Raw genomic sequence first — 27,954 nt, 5'->3', positions numbered from 1 at the left:
TTTATCTTTGCTATTTGGGCTTATTGGACCATAATTAGAATAAAAACTAAGAATCATCTTTTTATATGATGTACTTAGTCCATAAGTACACAAACGTGTACTTCATGTTTAGTTACATGCTAATTCTTATTTTTACACTTTTTTTCCAACTTCCATTGTATGTTATACTCTTGTGACACCCCCAGATGGCAGTATAAATTATAAATGATAAATGGGTTATACTTGTATAGCGCTTTTCTACCTTCAAGGTACTCAAAGCGCTTTGACAGTATTTCCACATTCACCCATTCACACACACATTCACACACCGATGGCGGGAGCTGCCATGCAAGGCGCTAACCATCAGCCATCAGGAGCAAGGGTGAAGTGTCTTGCCCAAGGACACAACGGACATGACTAGGATGGTAGAAGGTGGGGATTGAACCCCAGTAACCAGCAACCCTCCGATTGCTGGCCCGGCCACTCTACCAACTTCGCCACTCCGTCCTCATAAGCGGCCATAATAGAATAGAATAGAATAGAATAGAAAGTACTTTATTGATCCCTGGGGGAAATTCAGCACCACAGTTCGCTCACAATAGACAATAATAATAATAAATAATATAATATATATAATATATATACTATATATAATATCCATCCATCCATTTTCTACCGCTTATTCCCTTCGGGGTCGCGGAGGGCGCTGGAGCCTATATAATATATAAATAATATAAATATATTCTACATATACTTATACTCTACATTTAAGTGCAGTCAAGAAGGAACATATGCATTATACATTCTGATGGCTGTCGGTATGAAGGACCTCCTGTGTCGTTCCGTGTTGCATTTTGGGAGTCTGAGCCTTCCACTGAACGTGCTCATTCTCCCCGCAAGGTCCGAGTGTAGTGGGTGGGAGGTGTTGTCCATAATGGCTAGGAGTTTTGCTGGACTTCTCCTCTCTGACACCACCGCCAGAGAGTCTAGCTCCATTCCCACCACGTTACTGGCCTTCTCTACCAACTTGTCTAGTCTGTTTCCGTCCCTCGCTCTCAGCCCGCTGCCCCAGCAGGCCACGGCGTACAAGACGGCGCCCGCCACCCCCGACTCATAGAACATCTTCAACATCTTTGTACAGACGTTGAAGGATCTTAGCCTCCTGAGGAAGTAGAGGCGGCTTTGACCCCAATTCAGTAGTGTACACAATTTTGGAAATAAGAGCTAAAAGGTGCTGTCCACGCATTTGGCCACTAAGCCTGTAGAGGTAATTAAAGAACAAATGCATTTAGTAAAACAAATTAAGTAACTATTGACACACATTTTTTCCAGGCTTTTGCAGGCCTTGAGTTTGACATTTGTGTTGTATACATATCAGCCAAATAGCTTGTTGACTGTCAAATTTGTCATACGTAATTTTTTTGAGTGTGAAATTAAAAAAAACAAGGGCCTATGAATTTATAAGTATTTTAGTGTAGTTTTCATGAATACAAGCAAGATGATGCATCTATAAATACACTCTAAAAGTGACATCAAAACATGTTAACATTACACCTAATTTATTTTTTTCTGGGTTATGAACATCAGAAATGAATATACAAACACAAAACCTTATTAGAAATTCAATGTTTGACTTTATTTGAAAGCCTTCACATTTCAAATGTTTATTTGTGGTTCAATGAAACAACGGTCCAAAGATCTAACACTATTTTTAATTAAAAAGTGCGTTTCAAGTGATCGTTATTGCCTGTGACAAAGCACCATTTAGCTGTGTTCGGCTGAGTTCTGTTTAGGGATCCGACCCGGAAAGACACTGTAGTCCTGGCAACCTCCAGCGGCGACAACCGTTCTGAATTCTTAAGTCCAACCACTGCTGCTGACGAGCACCCAGAGCCAAGCTGGAAGCACAGGAAAAGTTGGCTTACTTCACAACATACAAATGCAAACATGTTTGAATATTCAGGTGTCTTTCAATGAATGTATTTCAGTGTTTCAACCTGAAAATTGAACCATTTCTATTATGTAGATTCACTACTTAGTACACACACAATGCAATATTTTAAGATTGACTTATTCATTTCTTAATCATTTCGATGATTACAACCTGCAGCCAGTACAAACCACATCATAAAATGCAAAAAATGTTAAATACTGGTTCATGTTCTACTCAAAGAATGAACCTTACTGCGCCTTTAATTATCTTTGTTCTTATTCAACTTTTTTTGTAGCATCCATTTTCTATTATCGACATGCACCAAAACAACAAATGGAGTCTCATGTTAACAACATTTTAAACATGTTTAAAGTTATACAAGCGTCAACATATAACCTTGGGGCAAGGTAAGGCTCTCCAGGAATAAACGGATCCACCGAGGGGATGTCAGTTGTCACAACTGAAGGGTCGGATTGGGTCATGTAGTCTCTGTCCACCACCCTCAGATTGCTAATACTGCTCCCAACTGCTGCATTCAAGCTGTCTGTGCTGCTCTTAGAGGCACCTACGAAGATCACATGTATATGGATTGCATTAGTGACCTAATTGGTGTTCCTATGGGTTAATGCAGGACTCACAGCAGTGTGTGAAAGGCTCCCAGGCTCTGCTGTGCAGGTACGGTTTGACATGTGGCTGCTGAAGCAAGCACAAAACTGCAGAGTCCACTTGCTGAAAAACTCTGCACACAAAAGGAAATAGCAACCAAATCAAAGTCTTGTTCATGCATTGTGAAAAAGTTACCATTACATTTCTGTTTTCAACCAAATACATGATGAAATAAATTGTTGATAAAAGTGAAGCGTATTTGGCTTTAATGTTTGATTAAAGGTGAAAAATGGGGCATACCTTATGATTTTGAGGGGTGGACAGTTTATGTTTGCTGACATGGCATGGTTTGGCCTTACTGGTCCGCACTCAGTCTAACTAGCCTACACCATACTGTACCTGCATCCTCAGCATACTGTATATCCAAACTGCCGCCATTGATCAGATCTGCTTTTCCATTTTTGTGTAAAATACCACAAACACATTATTCTGTCTCAATTTTGTTTCTTTGGGCGTGTTATAGAAATAATATATTTTCTTTAGGAGCACTTTTTTAAAACCTCAAAGGCACTTAACAATAAGTAATAAAAGTAGAATTAATAAAATACAAAAAGGCAATAAATACAGAAAATATCAGTCATTCTCTAAACAACAGAAAACAACTACAGTATGTGTTGAATAAAATAAAAGCATTAAAGATTTAAAGCTAGATCAAAATCTTTCATCTTGAAAGTGGACCGGTTACAGCAGAGTTCCAAAGTGAGGGTGCAGCGAAACAAAAAGCTCTGTTGCCTCAGGTCTGGTGCTTGGCCTTTGATTGAGGGTGATAACAGGATGTTGGCGTCAGACAAGCAGAGGGGATGGATGGGTTGGGGAGTGCAGGTGGAGAAATTATGTGGGGTCGAGGGTAACTAGATTGTGTAGTGCTCTGAAAGTGAGTAAGAATATTTTAAACTGTATGTGATGCTAAATTGGAAGCCAGAGGAGATTTTGGAGGAAGGAAATGATGTGGTCGCAGGATGTCACCTGGATCCCCTGCAACCAGAAGCCACTAAAATGGGAGGATTAGATATTCGCTACCCTTGCTGTGACTTGTGAGAACCTTTGCACAACACTGTTTATTATTATTAATTTAAAAACAACAACGTTCAAACATTAAAGTGTCTTGAATATTCACAAACCACCTTCATGTCATTAAACAAGGGGCAACTCGGAGCCTACAGTAACCCTGAAGCCTGAGTTGACATCCCTAAGATTGAAAACACAAAGTTTGGGCTTTTAGAACAGCTCCTGTGAGTTAGTTTAATCGATCCTGAGTATGTTGGCTCTGAGTTAGGACCACAGTAAAAACTCATGATCAATAAAGCTTAGTCACCAAGATGGGCGTGACACAAGAGGTCGCTAGTTTACCCGTCAAGCTGTTTTTTGCAAAGATTTGAGATTTGGGAAGGTTGCTGTGACTGTATGGAGATAAAAGAGGAGTGTGTAATGTGCAATACAGTTTGTAATTGTTGACATTGAATGCCTGTTGACCTAATCTTTGCTGTCATTGTGGCTGTTTCCCTAAGTAGGACAACAAGGTATATTGTATAGTATGTTGGAGGAAAATATGGAAAGAGAGAGGAAGAAACAAGAGAAGAACAAATGTTAAAAGAGTTAATGAGAAGAAAATGTTTATAGAAAACAGTCATTTTGAAATTTGAAGATGTTGATTTTTCAACGTTCACTTAATAATATGAAATAGAAGATAAAGAAAATAGGAGATATTGAAATGTTATAAGCGTCTCCTGATAAAATGTCAAAATGCAGAGCAAAGACACCAAGCAGAAGGTTTAATGGAATTAAGTAAGATAGTGAGTGAGCTGAAAGAAACTAAATGAGGTGTGACAGGAATAATGGAAGAAGAAAAGAGAAGTTCACGGTATGTCAGGTTGAAGTTGGGGTTTCTTGGAAAAAAAGGTTGACAGTGAGCAGTTTAGGCAGAGAGTCGATCATTATGGTGATTGCTTGGTGAGTATTACCTAACCCTTTCTGAAATGAAAACCCAGTTTCCCTCATTTTGAGGATAACATACCCAGAGTCAACGTTCTCTCTAACGTGCGCGTCTGCGCAATTGTGCACTGCTCACACATTTTTGTGTACAGCAAATCTATGCTGCGCACAAAATTTTAATCCCATCTGAACTCTAAACAAAATAAACACATAATTAATTTACATTGGCTCCCTGTACATCAGAGAATTGATTTCAAAATCCTCTTGCTCACATATAAATCACTACATGGTCTAGGGCCGAAGTATATCACTGATATGCTCCCACTATATAAGCCCTCTAGATCACTAAGATCTTCTGAGACCAATCTGTTAGCGGTTCCCAGAGTAAACTCAAATCAAGGGAGAGCATCATTCAGTCACTATGCAACAAATAGCTGGAATAAACTTCCTGAAGATGTCAGACTTTCCCCAACTCTGACTACTTTTAAAACTAGACTGAAAACTTTTATGTTCACCTTAGCTTTAAGTTAAATCTTTTAATCTTTTAACTTTTAACGTCCGCACTGTTTTTATTTATTTTTTATTGTCAGCACTTTAATTTTAATTGTAATTTTGCTTTCATTCTCTTTCATTTTACTTTGTTGTCCCAAATGTTGTGCTGTGAAGCACTTTGAGTCTGCCTTGTGTATGAAAAGTGCTATACAAATAAAGTTGCCTTGCCTTGCCTTGTATGATTTTGCAACACAATTGTGAATAAGAGGTGACACCAAGTGGTCACAAGAGATTTTACTGTCATTTATTAAGAATGGTAATTTATGGATATTAATCAGGAAAAGCTGTTACTAGATTACATAAATGCTCATAAAAGATATATTTCACAGACAGAGAGTTACAGAAATGTCCACTTTATCCAATGCTTACATCTAAATGTGCAACATGTGAGTATTTTAAGGGGAACTAAATGTGCTCCCTGAAAGGAGTACACATTATTTCTAAACCCCCACCCAGACATACAATACTGGTACATACTGTAGCTCATGAAGAACATTTTTTTGTCATTTTCATTGTAAGTGGGCCAACACACCTATATTATAAAATAACATTCTGTCATTTGATTATAATAATAAGACATTTAAATTATTATGATGTCAGGTTTGGGACATGTGTGCTGCTGGTATGGCCACAGTGTGCATGTCTAATGTCACATGTGCTCCACTGAATGCTCAGGGAATTTTTGTGTTTGCTCACACACATGAACAATTATAGGGAACATTGCTCAGAGTTATTATTTTACCACTTTCTGGAATCATCCCCAGGGGTTCATCACTAAGATTTTGCTGGAGCGATACCTGAGGCTGAGTATTCGACAAAGGAGTTCCTCCGGCAGAGCGTATGTGTCTGAGCAGATCAATTCCTTGATAGAATCAAAGTCCTGCTTGAGTTGGAGCGCTCCCTGGACACTGGTGAGGAAGCAGGGACCATGTTAGCACACAATTCACTCACCCTATTTCGCACAGCGGTAACGTGAATGTCGGACATACCTGAATTTGATCTTGTGCTTCAGGATGTGTTCCATCCATGCCTCCATGAAGGCAGTCATGCTTAAACTGAGAGCTTGGGTGCGGGCGTCATCAGACAGTGATGTCACACCCTCCAAAACCTGACCAATGACATTCTGAGCTGCTAGAGATGCATACTCACTGGGACTCCTTGGAAAGTCTGCTAAGCAAAAGACAGTGTTCAATGAATTCATAAAATAAAAGAACATAGCATGGATAATAAGTCACGGTGACCACAAGACGTCAGGAAGTACTAGAGCTTTAGCAGTGTTCTATAGGACGATGCCAACAAAAAAAGAACAACCTTTCAATGTAAAGCATGTCTCAACTTAATGGATGTGACAATAAAAGCAACTACAACTTATTAATGCACCTAAACATGGCAGTCTGCTTATATAGTCAAAGTGTACCTCAAGAACATCAACTAATGCACTTCCACAAAACAAAGCCTTTTGATTTCCTTACTCTCAATATGGACCTGGTAGACATCAAGTAGTAGTATTGTAAAGTAGTAGTAGTATCGGCCAAGAACTGATTCAGCAAAATTGCATGAGTTGAGTACCTGGCCTGTGGTTAGGTCTCCAGTGTCCAGCAGAGGGCATGGTTTGCTCAAAGACATCAGCAGATATTCTTTTGCAGTCCTTGGAAAACGTCTCCAAAACCAGAGAAGAAAAGTCCTGATGATAATCAGCAGTGGATAATGTGGGGAAAAACAAAGTAGTAACACATCAATCACTTTTTATAAAGCATTTTTCATTTATTAAAACAAATGCAACACAATGTGCTTTACAGACTTAAAACTCAATGCTCGGATGACCCACCTCCCCCCATACACCACATCACCGGACAAACACAAGCACACACAAACACGCGCGCACACACAAATGCATGGCTAAGTATGAAGGAGCCAGGTAAAGAAACATTATCAGAGGAACCATCTGCACCAGAAGCTCAAAGACCATGGCCACCAGGATGCCGACACAAAGCACCTGCACAGTCATGGCCGAAATCACAGATTCAGAGGGCTCAGCTCCTCATTTTTTATTGTAAGACGTTCACCTACAGTGTTTTGGCATATAAAGTAGAGCGGATGAAGTCACCTGCAGTTGGGATACAGCACTCTCAAGCTTTGTGAACTGCTGTTTGAGTAAAAGCTGCTGGTGAATGTGATGAGTGGACAGATGGTTGGAGTACAGCATAAAGGACTTAGTCTGTAGCACCACTGTGTCAAGCGACTCTCTCAGCACCTGCAGCCAATAAACAAGTCAGTAGTTATTTGAAAAAAAAAATTGTATTACAATTGCAGGTCATTCATAGAGTAATCAGGGGAGGGATTGACACTCTAGTTTCTCCTGTACTTGATACTACAGTACATCCAGAATGACTTATTCAACCACATCAAACACTTTTGGTGTTAAGTGACATTGTGACCTGTGTGTATGAGGCAATATATTGTCATTTTGGTAAAAATACAAATTCAAGAGCCTCTCTGATCAAAACATGTTTCAAATGGTAAATGGATTATACTTGTACAGCGCTTTTCTACCTTCAAGGTACTCAAAACGCTTTGACAGTATTTCCAAATTCAGACACTGATGGTGGGAGCTGCCATGCAAGGCCCTAACCACAACCCATCAGAAGGACACAACGGACAGGACTACAATGGAGGAAGCTGGGGTCGAACCTGGAACCCTCAACTTGCAGGAATTGCCGCTCTACCACCCGAGCCACGCTGTATAGTGTTACGTTATTCTGTGGTAACTTCAGTTTGTCCATAAAAATCAGTGTTTAAACGTAAGGATGTCTATAAGAATCCGGAAACCTTTGGTCACAGATCTGTGATGGACTTTATAGTCGTATCATCAGACATGCTGTTTTGGACACACGGGTAAGGGGAGGGGCTGAGCTGTCAGGTGATGACCAGCTGGTGATGAATTGGATTAGACTGCGGGGGAAAATGCTTCACAGACCAGGCAGATTGGACCTTCTTGTCTAAGTCAGAGTTCTTCAACAGGGGTCCGTGACCTCCAGGGGTCTGCAGAGATACTGCAGAAGGGTCGTGTAATAAAGACATTTTAAAAAATTTTATACTCCCTGGCAATTATTCCACAAATTTACATGTCTTTGAATACACATTAAAGGGAATCTATGATGATTTTTAATGTACATTTTTAACACACTTCCTTGTAGTCTAAACTCTAGATAATATGTATTGGATATGCTTTAGTGTGTAATTTATTTTATGTAATTTAGCGGTCACAACATTAGATACATCTGCACACTCTCCGATTGATTCAGAGCTGCATAATTTACGTCACTGCATGTCGCACGTCGGTTGCTTTGTTTTTCTCCTTAGCCTGAAAGAGCTATTCTCCCTATGGCTGAGAGCTTGACTTAATGTCCAAATAAGTGCATTCACCTCGCTATGACGTCATAACGTAGCCAGAGCAAAAACCATGCGAACACAGGCATTTAAAACTGCGTGCAAAACTTATTTGGTGTTGTTTGACACAAGTGTCAATCATTGAAACAGCACACATAATTCAGAAAAGACGAAATTCATCAGAGGTCCCCTTTAACCTTTCTGCAACACACAGTTTAGCAATGGCAGTGGCATGGCCACCCTACTCATTGTACTTTGCAGGTTTAAAATAAAAACACTAATGAATGTTTATATTATAATATTCACGTCAGCATTTAAGGTAGCCAGAGATAAGCGCACAAATCTAACAAGTTTCCAACTTGCCATTAGTGTGCTCGTTTCCAGCTAGCGATTAGCAGCGCCATACTGTATTATTTGAATATTCTAGTATTGCACAATAACAAGGTACCTTTAGGACCAGTTTAAATCAAAACACAATCACAATTTCATACAGGATATACAAGTACAGAGTCCCCGCTCTCTGTCCATCAGTTTGGGGGTCTTTTGCCTGGCAAACATTGAAGACCCCCTGGTCTAAGTAAGTGATATGGTTGTTTTAGTAGTTTATCATTTAGTTTTAGTTTTTGCACTTGTTACATGTCGTGCATATATATAAAACCCAATGAATTATTTTTTTACATCAGTAAAAAATCAAATCAAGCAACAAAACAATTTGAGGAGCCACTTGGGAGCTGAAAGAATTCTCTTGAGTGAGCCCCCCTCCCCACTTTACGCCATTGTTTAGGCACAGCTGTGGTCACAAGGTGGTTGGTTGCCAGTCGTGGTGGCAAACCTCAAATCCGATGGTGGATACCTGAGGTTATGGAAACCATCAAGCTTACCAAGCATGGCTGGCTTGTTGGACTCCTCAAACAGCTGACAGACACTGTACCGGCAGTCTCGGCGGGTCACGGCTTAGGTGGTAATCAAAGCAAAAACCTGGGTGGGGGAGTAGTTCTGTGAGGGCCATGAGTAAGATTTTTGGCCAGTTAAAAAGATGTTCTTGTTGAGAAAAGGAGGGGGATGTCCTTTCCACCCTGTTTACAGTTGGGACGGAGGCCTACCGACCTCAAATGAGGATATCATTGGGGAGTAAAAGGAATGATTTGGGACTCTTCTCAACCTCACTGACACATCTTACGAAGAGGAAGCAGAGTCTGAGGACATGACTGAAGGTTATTACGTGACATTCAGTTCTTTGCACAACCAAAGCAGTAGTCTGGTTCTTATTGCCAGCAACAAGTCAAGCCTGTTCATGGTGAAGGTTGGCCTCCATTAAGGCTGCCTTTTATCACTGTTTTTTTTCATAATTTTAGAGACAGAATTTGTAGACACGGCCAAGGTTTTGAGGGTGTCCAGTTTGGGGACTTTAGGACCCTGTCTGAGCTACTTGAGAAATATGGGATCACAACTGAGTGTGAAGCTTCTGGGATGAGACTTAGCACCTGCAAAACTGAGGTCATGGTTCTTAATTGGAAAAGGGTGACAGGCACCCTTTGGGTTTGTAGTGAGGGCTTATTTCAGGTGGAGGAGTTCAAGTATGTCGGCGTCTTGTTCACAAGTGAGGGAAAGCTGGAGCGCCAGATCAACAGGTGGATCAGAATCGCCTCTGCAGTAATGCGGCTGCTGTATCGGACCATAGTTGTGAAGAGTGAGCTGAGCCAGAAGGCAAAACTCCCAATTTACCGATCTATCTACACCCCTACCCTCAACTACGGTGATGAGCTATGGATAGTGACCAGAAGAGTAAGATCACGGATACAAGCAGCCGACTGTCTGGACTCACACTTAGACATAGGGTGAGGAGCTTAGTCATCCAGGAGGAGCTCAAGTAGAGCTACTGCTCCTTCAGAAAGAGAACAACCATTTGAGGAGGCTCGGGCATCTAGTTCCTAGAAACCTCCCTGGTCAGGTGTTCCTGACATGACCAGCCAGGAGGAAGCCTCGGGGTAGACCTAGGACAGGCTGGAGGGATTATGTCTCACAGCTGGCCCACCGGTGGACCTGGAAGAGGTGGCTGGAGACCAAGAAATACGGGTTTCCCTACTGAGCCTACTACCCTGCAACCCGAATAAACTGAAGAAGATGGATACAAACAAGTATAGTGATTGCCATCTTACATTGAGGTCTCCTTGTGTAATGATTAGGAACTTGTTTAGGCTCCACGAAGAGAGGAACTGGTAGGCCTTAGACATGATCCACGCAGTGGATAGTTGCACTGTGGCTAACATCAAGTTAATGTTCCTTCTGCAGAGAGTGCTCCATGATGGGAAGAAGTCAAAAGAACCTGGACAAAGAGTGAAACTGTCTTATCAAGTGCAGTGTAACAGAACATTTCAAAATATTGCTGCCAAACCACAAATTACATGGTGTCTTTGTAAAGATTAATAAAAGAAGCACATCAATGAAGGAGATAAATAAAAATGAAATGAAATGAAATTAAATGAAATGAAATGAAATGAAATACTATTAACAGATGGAACTTGATACGATTTTTAGTTGCGATGTCAAGCTTTGATGTGTGTTTAACAAACAGGTGACGTCAAATGATTTGATAATGTTAAGCACTTTGGGCACCATTGTGATGTTTTAATAAACGTTGATTGATTATTTAATTACTGATTATCACATGCTTACTGACTCCTGAGGAGGATGCAGATTTTAGATATATATCCTTTTTGTATTCTTGCTACCAATCCAAACCAAAGTAATACCGCAGATGTGTGTGTGTGTGTTTACCTGGTGTGCTGCAGTAGGACACAGAGGACAGTAGAGGTGGAAAAAGCTGCAGCAAGTTTTCCGCTGTCATCGACATCATCATGCTCTTGTTGTGATTTGATGATGGCATCAAAGGCCTGCCACGCTGACTGACACATGTTTGACACTTGTCTTTCAAAGCTGCACCTAAACTTCTGCACACCACTGAGGAAAGACAAGACACATTGCATTAAAAAGACAGCCTGAAAGTATCCCTCCACCCAAGTTAAGAATATAAGTCTCCTGCTGCAGATGATGTAACCACACTTGAGTCCAAGTCAGTAATGAGGTAAAAATATGTGGTGTTTTAAAGACACTAACCGTAGTCCCACTGAGCATGTACTGTGCTGACTAACATGCTTAGACTGAACTCCTCCAACATGGCTCTGCCCTCCTTTGGAAGTTCATCTGCAATACAAATATCAGTTGATAACAATAAAAACAATAATAGATAATAATAATAAAAATGATGTCTAGGACAGAAGATAGGATAAGGCAGAGGTTTTCAAAGTCGAATATCCTAAGAGCCAATGTGATTTTAAGGGTAACACTCCATGAATCTCTTCTTTACTACAAACATGGTAAAATATCATATAATATATATTTTTTACTTTAGCACTACAGAAAATAAATTAATCTGAGACTATATTAATATGCAGTGACATACAGTTATGGCAGGAATCATCTTGTCATAAAAAAAATATATGCAAAATGAGTCACAAATTTTAGTCAGCAGCAATAGAATGTTTATTATACACCGTAACTTTCTTCAGCCTGTGTAATGTAATGTCTGGGGGTGGGGGTGGGTGTCAGTGTACAATAATATATTTATTGTATTAAGATCATATATTTGTATCATGCAAATATGCCCCCTGGGAACTGTAAACACAGTATGGACATGAAATTAGAGCTAATCTGTACATTATCATGTTATTTGAGGCGATATCGTGGAATCATTGCTGTATTATTCATTTAATCTATCCAATGAGCTGGGAAATGTAATATCTACAGGCACTGCACATTTTTTTTTCATGATCTGTAAGATATAATCATACAAAATGCGAGACATAAGTCCTAAAATATTTCACTCCATATAAATTGAATGGAGTCATATGACTGTTGTCATATTGTATGAAAGTCATACAATATATGACTTTCACTTTCTGAAATGAGTGATATCTAATTTTTAAAGATGTAAATGTCCTAAATGAGACATTAGACATACATTCATTCGTATAAGTTTCCATTTATAAAGTACAAGCAAGCAGATGAACGACGAACGATGAATGCATATTTTTAATTGGTACTATGAATATTTGAATCTAAACACATCTTCTCACCTGTCTTTGAGGCCTGGCTAATCATCTGCAGGACTTGAAAGTTCCTGTGGTTGTCGTGAAGGTTGAAGCTGCCTGCACGTCTTCCTGCTTGTGGCACATGCATCTGCAGCCACAGTGCTTTTCTGCAGCGATCCCACAGCAATGCATGGTACTGTCCCAACAGATCATCAAATGCCACTGACTGACCCAGGTCTGACCACTGAACGGAGCGAGGGCGACCAGCATTCTCATGCTCAGCTGTTTTACCATCTGTTCGCACAGCCTTTTCAGGGCCATGCTGTCCAGAGGCTGAGCTGAAGAAGACATGTTTGGATGAGGTAATATGTGTGCAGTGTGAGTATATGGAATATACTCATTCATATTTCATTCCATATGTGGTTATGAACAAAAACAACTCTATGTCAATCAATGTCAGACTTAGGGCTTGATTTACTAAAGGTTTGCATGTACTAAAACAAGTGCAACTTCATAGCACACGCAAAGCTGATCTACTAATGTGTGCAAAGTGGATTGCGTCTCTTAAATCAGGAAATTAAGGCGTGCAATCCATTTTGCGTCTCTGGCTTAATGAATATATGCTGATCATCAAAATGCTTACAATACTGAGAGGAGAAGATGCTAATTAATATGTTATACAGAATGCACGAGGAATGTTATTTATCAACACTAATCACCATTTTGCATCTTATTTTGCACGTCTGAAAAGTAAGTACAAACTGACAGTTACACACATGGCTGTGAGAAAGGAGGTGCTCATGCTGCAAAGACAGATGATGGACAAATAATCCTCTATCCTACATGTGTGTCAACATATTTGGAATGTCAGAAATAAAACATATTAGACATATTGTCTATTCAGCAATATCCTTTCATAATTTTATAGCTGCATGCTGGGTGACTTAAGAGGCCAGTTAAAACAAATTCAATTGATGCGTTTTGGTGTCCTACAGCGTTTTTTTTAAATGGTGTTTTATTTTGTCACATACAATAAATATTATTAAAATATCTCCTATATGAAAAATACCTCTTAAAGTATGCATTTTTTGCGTCTTAAGTGCAGGAAGTGCAGCCTCTATCCGATTTGCGCATTTGCATCACACAAAAAAATTGGGTTTCATTGTGGATGCAAAGCAGAACTGCTTCTAAAATGCCCATAAAAAGTGGTACATGTCTCCTGCTCGTTTGAAAACATAGCAAAACGCCACAGGTAGGAGAACATGGTAACATGAACGTGCAGTATATGGTGGAGTGTCTCCATGGTGAAATCCACATAGTACACACAAAAAACTCATTTAAATAAGGAGGTTATAAGTAGCACGTGCAATGTTAGATCACACGCAACACGCGTTACTAAAGGTACGCTCTATTTTATAGATTGCACATGCTGTTTAGCGCGTGGTATTTGAATCTTAGTAGATCAGGCCCTTGGTGTACACTATACATACAGTATACATCATATTACAGTCTGTATTATTTTTGTAAGGAGTGCAGCAGTTACCTGTAATGGACTGCTGGCCTAGAGGTAATCTCCAGTTCAACAACTTCTTGGACATTTTCTTTGATACTGCAATCCTTGATGCTTTGTTTTAACGCTGCATGTTTTGGATCTGCTTTTCCATTGCTTACAGCACCGGGTAACATCTTCATACTTGGTGCTTCTGCTAGTGATGAGTCTGCTTGCCGGAACAGTGGAGCCAGTAGATCATTGGAGGAAGCAAGCATATTAATAAGAAGCTCTACTTTGGAGCGGTCCTGCTGGCAAAAGTGGAAGAGAGGGATGTTTAATAAAGACTTGCAGGTTGCATGTGGCAAATGTGCTGACTTTCTTAAAGAGCTTTCTCATTCTTGATAGGTTAGACACTTCTGGCACTGATAGGAGACATTACTCACATTGGACTCTTTGATAGGAGAAAAGCTGGTCTTGTCTGAATCAGGAAGATGTCTTTCTTTTTCCACATGAACTTCAGGAGTGTAAGGATGGCAGGTCCCAATAGAGGAGCAAGAAATAAAGAACGTGTCGTGCACCCAATTTGATGGTGAAGGAAATCTGGCTTGTTTAGTTAGTGGCCGACACACACACACACACTGCTTAGAGGCCCAGCTATGGAGCTGAATAGCTGCCGTGTTAGCATGTTGAACTGAAAACATATGCAACAGGTCTTTGACTGAGACCGCAGTGGGATGATGTCTTTGACAGGTCATCTGGGTGGGATAACATCCTTGTTGTAATATTTGACTTCTCAGCTCAGGGATGCTGTGTTGTAATCTCTGCTCCTCCACTACTTGGTTGTACAGGTCTGTACTATCCAAAATATCTTCAAGGACGTCTTTTTGAATGTGGTCCAAATCAGACTGTGCTACAGCAGACAGGACAGCATGCACATAACGTTCCATCAAAACCAGCGCCTGCAGTCCAAGCAAGTCAAGAGTCTGTCTGATGTCTACCAGCAACTTGTTCTGCTGGCCAAGAGCTCGCCTCAGATAACGGTCTGACTGGACTTTTGCAGACAGACAAGACCAGTGGTTGACATGGATCCGGAACTCCCGGCACAAGGAGCTAAGATGGACCCTGACTGAAAAGCACAAATGTGGAGTCTGCAGAAGAAACAATTGTGTTATTTGAAGCAAATTTCCACTGAGTCTTATTATTTTCCAAACATTTTTCTTTCTTAATTGTTCACGTGGCATCATCAGTCTGATGGTAGTAGAGGCTTTCACATCCATTCACACCACTTAACAGAGCATTAAAACATCATGCATTTCAACAAACCTGCTTAGAAGTCAATTGTGACTTCTTCAGGAGATCTTCAAGTAGATGGCCTACTTTGGAGATGTATGCAGCAGTGAGACGAGCCCTCCTGGAGTATTCATGAATGAACAGCAGCAATGATCTCTGCTCCATCAGCTTACACAGAGCTCGGTAGTGTTCGTTCAAAAGAATCTCGCTGCCTGCTGAACAGACTTTGACACAGACCTGGACAAAGGAGAGGGAGAAAATGTGTGCAGAACAAGTCAAAACAATCTTTCAGATAATTTGCAGAATGGTACTTTAAGCCAGCCTTGGATTGTTCATATTGAAATGTAATCATATTTTTGAATATCATTTGTTTATTTACTTTAGAGGGAACCTATTAGGCAAAACCAACAAATGGGCGCATCCTGAGCAGACGGTCAGAAAGTGGCTTGAAGAATAATCCATGCAACATGTTGACCAAAGAACCACCATTACATGTTATGTAGACACACAAGAAAGTGTTTTAGATGTAGAAAAAAAACCCTTAACATGACCCCTTTAAATGAGCTAAATAATAAGATAACTACAACTTACGGAAACATACAAATATTTGAACATTGCTAAGATTTTATAGCCGGGTTGAAGCATATAGAAGCATACTGCTTTCTTCAGCTTCACATCAGGAAATGTGGGGGGCTTAGAAACACCTTTGCACTGAAGAAGTCCCATGTATCATACATCAACAAAATAACGCATCCTGTGCATAAAATATTTGACAGACTTTGAGCACTTTTGTAGAAATATTGCTAATATGTGCCATGCCGATGACTCCTACACAAACACAAAATGCCGTAAATAGTTATGTTAATCTTACAACAACTCTCCATTTAATAACGATTCTTGGGGTGACGATTTGATTCAAAATCGATTACCGATTAACACGATCCTTGATTCAAACCATTCATCCATTAAACGGCTTACCACGGGTAAACTGGAGCCTATCCCAGCTGACTTTGGGCGAGAGGCAAGCTACACCGTGGTCGCCAGCCAATCACAAAGCACATAAAAACAAACAACCATTCACACCTATGGACAATTTTCAGTCTTTAATCAACCTAACATGCACTTTATTGGCATGTACCCGGCGAAAACCCACACCAAATTCTCACAATAAATAATTAGGTATAAAAGTTATAATAAAATATTTTCAAAGCAGGTTATGGCTCTTCAAGACATTTGGGGAAAACATATGTACATGTACATATATATATATATATATATATATATATATATATATATATATATATATATATATATATATATATATATATATATATATATATATATATATATATATATATAAATATATACACATATATATATATTTATATATATATATGTATATGCTGAATGGTATAAGCCAACCTTCATTGCTGAAGTAGCGATTAATCTATATACTGTATACATAAACATACACACACACATATATATATTTTTAATCGATTCTTGAAAATTATTAATCTTTTTAGAATCAGTTTAAGTAGAAATGACGATTTGGATGTAAATTAAATTTTTTCAGCATACCTAGCAATTACACAAAGTGTTTCAAGACATTGGATTTTTATTGTCACTTGAATTGTAACGCTTATGTTGTTTCAAAAATTGCAAAATCAGAACAAAAGTGGTGTTTTATATATTGTAAAATTACAAAAAGCTAACCTTGGAAGAAGCGCTGACATGTTGCCACAGCATTGGTACACTCAGAAGCACCTGCTGCAAACGTAGCAGACGTACAGAGGACCGGGACACTAGGTTGTAGGCCATGACCAAGTTTTCTTCTTCCTCCTCTTCATCCTCCTCGCTATAATCGAACAGCCATCTCATACGGGGATTGAAGGTGCTTTGCAATAAACGAGAGATGGTCCTATGTGACCATGAACCTGTGAGGTAGACATTTAAAGGAATTGATGAGACTCATATGACACATTAAATGATTAAAATCAATTGAAAACTACTGAATGCGGACTAGTTGTGTTTTTTTTACAGTCATAATGGATATAAATGTGGTATTCATGATTTACAGTTTTGCTCTTAAGTCAGTACATATTATAATAATATATCAGTTTTATTACAGTCATAATGGATATAAATGTGGTATTCATGATTTACAGTTTTCCTCTTAAGTCAGTACATATTATAATAATATATCAGTTTTAAGGGCACTGTACAGTACAAAAATAGAAGGACCTCCTTAACTAATCTTTTTCGCAGTTTATGCATTGAAATACTGTACATCAAAACTAAAAATAGAAAATTTAATCCATCCATCCATCCATCCATCTTCAACCGCTTATCCGGAATGGGGTCGCGGGACAACAGCTCCAGCAGAGACCCCCAGACTTTCCTCTACAGAGCAACATTAGCAACTTCCTCCTGGTAGATCCCGAAGCGTTCCCCGGCCAGAGAGGAGATGTAATCCCCCCCATCTGGTTCTTGGCCTGCCGCGGCCTCCCAGTGGGATGTGCAACGAGGACCTCCCTAGGGAGGCGCTCGTGAGGCATCCGCACGACATGCTAAGCTGGCTCATTTCCAAGCGAAGGAAATTTTAATCGCAATCGCAATTTTTAGCAGAACAATTGCAATTGTTTTTGTTTTTTTCACAATCATGCAGCCCTAGTTAAATCAAAACCGTTATCGAAAATTCAGAGAGAACAAAATCGGGATTTTATTTTTGTCTAAAACTGTGCAGCTCCACAAATCATCAATACAAGATACTGGAAGTGTTAACCGAAATATATGTTGTGACATTGCGGAAGCAGATGTGTGCTGTAATTAGAGGTAAAGATGATCTAATGGAATGAATATTAGAGTGCCTCATGAGAGTGTAATCATTGCATCCTGATTTGAAATAATGAATGATTCATAATCCGATGATTGGACATAACTGTAAGTACAGTTTCCAAGATGAAATAAATACTGTATTTACACTGTACCGTTCGTGTTGTGATCTTCTGCCGCTGTGCAGGATGTGCATGTCTTCTGAAAGACAAAACAAAACTGTCATGTCTTTTCAGACTGACAAATGATACATTTATTTATAAGCACCTTTCAAAAAACCCAAGTACACTTTACAATTGAATATACAGATAAAATAATTAAAAGATAATGATAAAACAACAAAGGATCAAATCAACATGTAACAAAGAAAAGACACTGCTGAAGCAGTTATGGTGATTATGCAATTTTGAACAGGTGGGTTTTGAGTCTAGATTTAAATGAATGAATGGAGTCAATATTGCGGATGTCGGATGGGAGACAGCTCCAGTTTGGGAGTAGAGTGACTGAAAGGTCTGCCTCTCATGGGGATGAGGCGGTTTGATGGCACAGCGAGGTGGATGGAAAAGGAGGATCTGAGGGAGTCTGCTGGTGTAGCGATGTGGAGGAGGTCAGACAAATAAGGACAGGTGAAGTTGTGGATGGCCTTGAAGGTATTTAAAAGGATTTTGTCAATTTTTTTGCCTGACTGGGAGCCAGTAAAGTCTTTGCAGGATGGGTGTGATGTGATGGAATGAAGGGGTTTTGGTTACGATTCGTGCAACAGAGTTATGAAGCAGTTGGAGCTTGTGGAGGGACTTCTGAGGGCGGCTGAAGAGAAGGGAGTTGCAGTAATGTGGGAGCTGACCAGACTGTGAACAAGGGTGCTGGCAGAGTGGACAGTAAGACAAGGGCGGAGCCGGTTAATATTACGGAAGTGGAAACAGAACAAGTGATGTTATTGATGTGAGACTGGATTGACAGTGCACTATCTAAGATGGCACCCAAACTCTTAACCTAAGGGGAGAGGAAAATTGGGGAGTTGTCAATAGTTAGGGAGAAACTGTTGACTTTAGAAAGTGTGGATTTTGTACCAATAACAATAATTTCAGTTTTATCACTGTTTAATTTGATGAAGTTTGAGGTGCACCAGGATTTCCATTTCAAATAAGCAGAGAGGGTGAAAGTGTGACATTAGGCTTAGTAGAGCAGTGGATGTCAATGTTAAATTCACAAAATATATGGCCAAGGGGAAGAAGGTAAGTGATGAAGGGTGCCTAAGACAGATTCTTGTGGGACACCTGGTACGACTGCAGGATGATCGAATTTAAAGGATATAAGATGTGTGAACTGAGTGCGGCCTGTGAGCTGGGAGTGAAACATGTCCAGTGGAGCGTTGATGATGCCAATGGATGAGAGTCTATTGAGGAGAATTGGATGAGAGTTGGTGTAGGCTGCACTCAGGTCCAGGAGGATGAGGACAGTGAGAAGTCTGGAATCAGCTGTAGTCAGGAGGTTGTTTGTGATTTTTTATTAGGGCAGTTTCTGTATTGTGACGGGGGCGAAAATCAAACTAGAAAGGTTGATAGAAGGACTTTCAGGTTAGGTGAAGGTACAATTGGGATGCAACCGTTTTTTTGAGAATTTTTGAGATGAAAGGTGATTTGGGAATGGGACGCAGGTTATTGTAATAGTTTGGATTCGGACCAGGTTCCTTCAAAATTGGAGAAACAGCTGTATTTTGAAAAATGACAGGGTAGTGGGAAGGGGATCTAAATGACATGTGGGGGATTTGGATTTATGGATGAGATAGGAGATTTCCGACAGAGTGGGGAGTACAAAAATGGGAAAAGGCTGGTAGTGTGGAGAAGGTTTAGGTGAGCAGAGAGGCAACAGAAGTGGAGCAAAGTTGTTTGTGGATATTGTGATTTTGTTGAGCAACAACATCATGATTTAGTTGGAAGGCTGGAGGTTATGGTTCACCAGGAGCAACATATCTTAAAGTCTTGACAGCACTTATTGATCATTGTTATGTTATCAATCCATTTTTTTCTGTTATTTTCCCTTCTAGGAGTTGACTTAAACAAAATAATGTATGATTGTTTGATGCTGTATATATTATATTATTTCACTAAATATATCTAAAATGTATATTACTATAATAATATTATAATATTTAACTGGTATTGAATATGTCTCCAAAGTATGCATGAACATCCATCCATCCATTTTTACCGCTTGTCCCTTATGGGGTTATTATGGTAAATCCTGAGTGCAATACATTGGGTATAAGCTAAATAATAATTATTACACAAAGGAAGCGATGTATTTTATTGGACAAAAAACACCAACCTTCTCCCCTTCTGAAGATTCAGATTCTCCTGAAAGAGGTAAAAAAAAATCCAAAAAGTCATCAAATCACCAAATATGAAAGCAATATTCAGTCAAAGACTTGTTAAAAGTGAAATCATGTTAAAGTGACCATGTTTGCTAACATACAATGTTTTTCATTGTGAGTAACTTCGCTCATGAAACACTAAATCAACTTTGAAATAAACGTTTCTTACTTGTATTCAGTTTATTTTACAAGTGAAATACTTCAAACATTAACAGGGATGTTTTTTTGTTATTCTGTAATCAAAAAACTTGATCAGAAGGATTTAATTTTTATACAATAGATCAGATCTGAATAAAGCTAAATTTCGGAATTCCCTTATTGTTGTTTTCCAGTTAAGCAATATATCTATTTATTTAATGATATATTATCATAATGTGTTAATTCCAGAGGTGTGGACTCGAGTCACATGACTTGGACTCGAGTCAGACTCGAGTCATGAATTTGATGACTTTGGACTCGACTTGACAAAATGTAAAGAGACTTGCAACTCGACTTAGACTTTAACATCAATGACTTGTGACTTCACTTGGACTTGAGCCTTTTGACTTGACATGACTTGCTACTTTCTCTAAAACCCAAAGATTAAAAAGTTATTTGGGAGAGCGCCGCTCCGTATTTTTCCTTTTCTTCGTCTGTGTCTATCAGCGTGTTGTTCCTGTCAGCTGGTGTGCTCTCAGTACAACAGCCAATCAAATTAGATCTACGCTGTTTTCATCCCACAGCACTCATCCAATCAAATTGCAGGACAACCAATGAAGAACAATTGTCAAACAACACGCCAGTGAGAAACAATTATGCCAAAGTTAATTTCGTTCGGGTATTAAAACTACGACTTGGTCAACAAAAAACGAATTGCCCTATGCAAATCATGCAGTTCGAATATTATAGACGGAGACGTAACAACTTCCAGCCTCGTTCGACATTTGAAGATGCACAAAGAAGGGTAAATTTTGAATGTAAGCTAACGTTTATTGGCTAAGTAACGTGACTTTTATTTGCTGTGTAGTTAAACCAGTGAGGCTGTAAACTCACTGCTAACGTTATAACCATAGACATCTTATAAGGGTACGCAGCATCGAGCGCTACTGCCTTCAGGCGCAGACGAGACGCGGGGCCGCCATCTTGGAGTGGTGATCCGCTCCACTCAGTGCAATTCATTTGGCAGGAGCAATGAACTGTCAGCGCATTTAATTCATCTTACCTCACTGAATACCACTGATTTTCACGCGCTTTTTTTTTTTTATATGTGTAGCTATGATAAAGGACACATGTTTTGGCGTGTTTTATTATTCATAGTTTGCTTAACAGTAATATAATATTCTTATACGCTATAAGTGACCAGACGTCCGAGATCAAAACTGGGGATATAATCCCAGAGAAAGGGGAAAAAAACGGTCATCTATTTTTAAATTGAAGAAACAATATGATTAGGTTATATATACATGCGTGTATCCTACATAAACAATGTATGAATACATTAGATATCTATATATCTTATAGACTGTATCTCTGTTGCTGCAGCAACAGATAGTTTATTCTGTCTTGACACTTTGTATTGATATTTTGTATTACATTCTTCCCTTAAATGATCATGTTTACAGTGATTGTTTTATATGTATTTTTTATGTATGTCGCTTTGGATAAAAGCGTCTGCCAAATACTTCAACATAAACATATATAAACACCTGAAAGTAAAGTATATCAGCTAAAACCACCAATCTGTTTCACTGGATTCAGAATAAAACCAAATTCTGTCTTACCCAACAATGTTAGTATTTGAATATTGTTACTTGAAGACTTATTCCTGGTTACAATTATACTGTTATGAAAGTATTGTCTTATATTTTGCCTAAAATGAGAATGCATCATAGTCAGTGGCGGCTGGTGAATTTTGTTTTAGGTGGGGCTGAAAGTTTGTAAACCAAACCCCTGTAAGGGGGTCATCCTCCCCCAGAAGATTTATTTGTGCTTTTCACATACATATATTGAAGATCTTTGCTCCTTCTCAACTCTGTGGTAATATTATTTTCATAAAATACAACCAGTAGTACATTAATGTTAAATCTTACTTGTGAGAAGTAATCACCCGATTCCTATTTTCAACAGTCCGCTCATTTGAGTAGGAAAACGCTGAACACCATCTTTGTTTTCTACCTGTCAACTGTCAGTTCAGGCTGCTCGCCGGCTCCTCATCACCACTTCAAGATGGCGGCCAAATTGCTCGTGTCAAAGCAGCCAATGCTGCGTCTACATATAAGATGTCTATGGTTATAACGTCATTGCAAACACGGCAATATCCATATCAATGTCCACTGCAGTTCGCTACCTTATTCATATTTTTTGTCAAGTGATTTTTTTTAAGCAGGGCTGCATGAGGTACCTACACATAACGTTACGTTAGTCAATGTATCACACACAGTAACGTAACGTTAGACGGCGATCAGCAGCACCGCATGTTTTAGCCACCTACAAAAACAAACATAGTCAAATAAAGGTCAGTAAAATGTATACTATCTTAAGAATATGTGTACATATTGCATAGGGCCCTGACATCTAAAAAGTACAACTCTGTTCATTGTTTTGTTCATGTATTTGTTATGTTTTTCATATGTACGCACACATCAACACACATACAGTATGAGATGAGATCAATGAGATAAGGTAAGAACAGGATAGAAACTGCTGTGGAACTAGTTACAATGCAATATGCCATGGAAATACAATGTTAACACTTTTGTGCAAATAAGTACAGTTGCACTTGTTTTTTCAAGTGTGTTTATTCTGTAAAGGAATTAGTTAAATGTTTAAAATGACTGGATAATAGTGCTATTATGAAGTGTAATGTCAGCACTATTTTTTTTCCTGCAATTTCAAATGCACTTGTTTTAATAAATAAATACAGCGTTTTAAAAGCATACACAATCTGTGTAAATATATTAGTCTGTGGTTAAAAGGACTTGAAAGGACTCGAAATTCAAAATGCAGGACTTGGGACTTGACTTGAGACTTTCCAGTCTTGACTTTGGACTTGACTCGGGACTTGCCTGTCTTGACTCGGGACTTGACTCGAGACTTGAGGGCAAAGACTTGAGACTTACTTGTGACTTGCAAAGCAATGACTTGGTCCCACCTCTGGTTAATTCATCATAAAATATTCAAATGTACACCAAAGTAACATATATTCAGTGATATACTATCATATGTTAAATGTACACCTAAGTAACCTAATGATATATTATATGTAAATGTACAACAACGTAACATATAATTAATGATATATCATATGTTAATGTGCTACAAAGTAACATATTTAATTATGTATTATCATATGTTAAATGTACACCAAAGTAATGTATATTTAATAATTTATGATCATAATATGTTGAAGGTAAAACAAAGCAACATATATTCAACGATATATTATCATATGTTAAATGTACAACAAAATACAATTTTAATGATATATTATCATAGTACGTTAAATGTACACCAAAGTAACATACAGTGCACCCGGAAATTATTCACAGTGCATCACTTTTTCCACATTTTGTTATGTTACAGGCATATTCCAAAACGGAATTAATGATTGTCCTCAAAATTCTACAGACAATACCCCGTAATGAAAATGTAAAATATTTTTTTATTTTCGCAAATGTATTAAAACAAAAAAATCACATGTTCATAAGTATTCACAGCCTTTGCTCAATCCTTTGTTGATGCACCTTAGGCAGCAATTACAGCCTCAAGTATTTTTGAATACCATGCCACAATCTTGGCCCATCTATATTTGGGCAGTTTTGCCCATTAGTTTTTGCAGCACTTCTCAGATTGGCTGGGAAGTGTTGGTTTTCATCCAGGATGGCTGCATTAATTTTAATCTAGTCAGTGAAGTGACCAAAAACCCAATGGTCACTCTGTCAGAGTTACAGCATTTCTCTGTGGAGAGAGGAGAACCTTCCAGAAGGACAACCATCTCTGCAGCAATCTACTAACCAGGCCTGTATGGCAGAGTGGCCAAACGGAAGCCATTTCTTAGTCAAAAGTTTGCCAAAATGCACCTGAAAGACTCTTAGACCATGAGAAACAACATTATCTGGTATGATGAGATAAAGACTGAACTTTTTGGCATGAATGCCAGACATCATGTTTGGAGGAAACCAGGCACCGCTCATCACCAGGCCAATACCATCTCCACAGTGAAGCATGGTGGTGCCAGCATCATACTGTGGGGATGTTTTCAGTCGTATGAACTGAGAGACTTGTCAGGATAGAGGCAAACATGAATGCAGCAATGTACAGAGACATCCTGGATGGAAACCAACGCTTGCCATCCAAGCTGATTGAGCTTGAGAGGTGCTGCAAAGAGGAATGAGCAAACCTGCCTAAAGATACCTGTAGGTGTGTCATGCTGGTGGCTGTAATTTCTGCCAAAGGTGCATCAAGTATTGAGGAATGTCTGTGAAAACGTTTAATACATTTGCAAAATTTAAAATATATTATTAATATCAATCCATTTTGGAATAGGTCTGTAATGGAAAAAAATGTGGAAAGAGAGAGCTGTGAATACTTTCCGGATTGATTGATTGATTGAAACTTGTATTAGTAGATTGCACAGTACAGTACATATTCAGTACAATTGACCACTAAATGGTAACACCCGAATACGTTTTTCAACTTGTTTAAGACGGGGTCCACGTAAATCAATTCATGGTTATGCACTTTAGATTCAATGTTACATTGTCATAATGTGTTGAATATGCCCCAAAGTAACATATATCCACTGATATATTACTATATGTTAAATGTACACCAAGGAAACATATGTTAAATGGATCACCTGTTCTAGAAGCTCTTGCATCAGGATGTTTGACAATGTCCACATTACCTTCATCCATTGCAGGCTCGTCTGTGTACAAATCAGAAGTAGATTTGAACTAAAGATGACAATGTTTTGGAAGCTTCTAAATGCAGCAAACATGTTAAATTATGACAATAAATCTACATTTCAAAACATGGAAACATAAAAGGTTTTGATGATGATACAACTAGTATTTCTACGTTTGGCAAGTTTGGAATATGCGTAAGAAGGAACAAGTTTGTGAATTCTAAACTACTATTATACTACTTTACAACTATTACGTTAAAAGCAAGCCAAGTTAACACACAATTACTGTAGCAGCCAAAGTCCTCCGTGTTTCCTCGTCCATCAAGCATGTCTCCTTTTCCTTCCATCAAACATTTGACACAAATATCTTCTTTCTTTATTCGTCCATTAACTATGTCATGTTTTCGTGACATATAACAACATTTTAGGGTAATTGTCCTCCTTCTTTATCTCCGTGTTAAAAATAGCCATAGCTCGCAAGATCTGGACCTTAGGACAGTAGCTAATCGGAGTTCGACCTCGTCATTGGTTGTCATGGAAAAGAAGATGGCTTCCGTAGTTTTTTCTTCTTCTGCAGGTTTGTTGTTGCACTGCCGCCATCTTGTGGCACCGCTAAACCATTTCAGAGACAGACATGCCGTTGTGAATAGTTTTCAGACTGAATTATACATTATATAAGTACAACATATAATAGTTTTTAGACTGAATTATACATTATGTAAGTACAACGCTGTACGTTTCAGCATTGCACGTATTCATACTTCATAATTATACTGTCCTTAGCCCTGCAGTTGTTATACTAACCAATTACAGTATATTAGACAATGGGTGTCAAACTCTGACCCGCGGGCCAAATTTGGCCCGCCGTGTAATTTCATTTGGCATTTGAGGCAATATCAAATTAACATTAGAGCTGACCCGCCAGTATTATACAGCGTCAGTGCCGCTAATACTCATACTTGCCAGCCCTCCCGATTTTCCCGGGAGACTCACAAATTTTAGTGCCCCTCCCAAAAATCTCCCGGGGCAACCATTCTCCCGAATTTCTCCCGATTTCGACCCGGACAACATTATTGGGGGCGTGCCTTAAAGGCACTGCCTTCAACGTCCTCTACAACCTGTCGTCACGCATGCTTTTCCTCCATACAAACAGCATGCCGGCCTAGTCACATAATATATGCGGCTGTATACACACACACAAGTGAATGCAAGGCATACTTGATCAACAGCCATACAGGTCACACTGAGGGTGCCCTTATAAGCAACTTTAACACTGTTACAAATAAGCGCCACACTGTGAACCCACACCAAACAAGAATGACAAACACATTTCGGGAGAACATCTGCACCGTAACACAACATAAACACAACAGAACAAATAACCAGAACCCCTTGCAGCACTAACTCTTCCGGGACGCTACAATATACACCACCGCTACCACCAAACCCCTCCCCCGCCCACCAAGTTAATGTTGATATTTACCTCAGAAGGCTGCAAATAGAAAAGAGGCATTCAATTTTTTAATTTACATTTTATTTAATATACCATTGATGTTTTTTCGTTTGTTTTTTGAAAGTTGATTTTGCACTATTAAGTTTTAGTAATTGGGGCGCGGACAACCAAGAGGACAGACTAAGTTCAACAGCCCAGTAAGGCAATTAGTCTAGGAGAAGGATCTCTGATATAAAATACCCCTTCCAACCCGCACCAAGCCAGCGTGGAAGGTGTAGGCTAATAACCAGCATGAAGAGTACGCCAAGAGATCGTTCACTATGGCAGAAACTTGCTGAGGCTTTCGTCCAGCAGTGGACTGACAACGGCTGATGATGATGATGAAGTTATATAAGCGTTGCTTGTTCCATATTCAGTGTTAAAGCAAATCAGTGTAGCAAACTGAGCAATAATTAACATTTTATTCATGCACTTTCTCTTGCTACTTCAAGGCTTGAATGTTTGATTAATTCATTATTGTTATTTTATTTTCAAATTTATTATTAGCCTGTGGAAAAGGTTTATTTTGATATTTACCTCAGAAGGCTGCAAATAGAAAAGAGGCATTCCATTTTTATTTAAATTTTATTTGATATGCCATTGATATTTTTTAATTATTATTATTATTATTTGAAACTCAATTTGGCATGTCACTATAAAGTTATATAAGCCTCACTTGTTCAATATTCAATGCAAAACTTGTTTGGGTCCCTATTAAAAGGTTAATTTGTTCAACCTTGGCCCGCGGCTTTGTTCAGTTTAAAATTTTGGCCCACTCTGTATTTGAGTTTGACACCCCTGTATTAGACTAACAGAGCAATAGTGAGTAGTACGCTTATCAAAATGTGATTATGTTACGACTTTTAATGACTTAATGACTCTTCCTAGTGAGGCGTTATACACCACTTAAATGTACATTTGCTAATTGGTTCTTGTGATCATTAAGGACAAAAAAAGTGCAGTCCTAGCAAATACACTACTCATTATCTATTAAATACAATATTTACCTCCCAGCAAATAAAATATGTACTTATTTGCAAATA

At 38.9% G+C, this 27,954-nt stretch overlaps 1 protein-coding gene across 6 annotated transcripts; it reads right to left on the bottom strand.

Moving 5' to 3' along the window:
• Window positions 1-1,594: 1,594 nt before the first annotated feature.
• Window positions 1,595-25,981, bottom strand: ccdc142 (coiled-coil domain containing 142). Of its 6 annotated transcripts, none has more exons than XM_062045370.1 (19): window positions 25,700-25,981; window positions 25,372-25,440; window positions 20,489-20,517; window positions 18,316-18,358; window positions 17,042-17,262; window positions 15,359-15,562; window positions 14,479-15,183; window positions 14,087-14,343; window positions 12,589-12,881; window positions 11,570-11,656; window positions 11,231-11,413; window positions 10,612-10,778; window positions 7,170-7,316; window positions 6,632-6,746; window positions 6,052-6,232; window positions 5,860-5,970; window positions 2,551-2,651; window positions 2,309-2,477; window positions 1,595-1,877 (listed from the first exon to the last, which is right to left on the bottom strand). In XM_062045370.1, exons 1-19 carry the CDS (start codon window positions 25,830-25,832, stop codon window positions 1,769-1,771), a joined length of 3,324 nt encoding a protein of 1,107 aa, XP_061901354.1. In that variant the 5' UTR covers window positions 25,833-25,981; the 3' UTR covers window positions 1,595-1,768. The 6 variants fall into 6 exon arrangements, with proteins under 6 accessions (XP_061901354.1, XP_061901350.1, XP_061901353.1 ...); XM_062045366.1 differs by having other exon boundaries at window positions 18,316-18,361; window positions 25,700-25,980; XM_062045369.1 differs by having other exon boundaries at window positions 6,052-6,229; window positions 18,316-18,361; window positions 25,700-25,980.
• Between the last annotated feature and the right edge of the window lie 1,973 nt (window positions 25,982-27,954).

The sequence above is a fragment of the Entelurus aequoreus genome, linkage group LG04, assembly GCF_033978785.1.
Source record: "Entelurus aequoreus isolate RoL-2023_Sb linkage group LG04, RoL_Eaeq_v1.1, whole genome shotgun sequence".
NCBI lineage: Eukaryota > Metazoa > Chordata > Actinopteri > Syngnathiformes > Syngnathidae > Entelurus > Entelurus aequoreus.
Note: the sequence above shows the minus strand (reverse complement) of the source record. Positions and strands in the feature narration are given on the sequence as shown.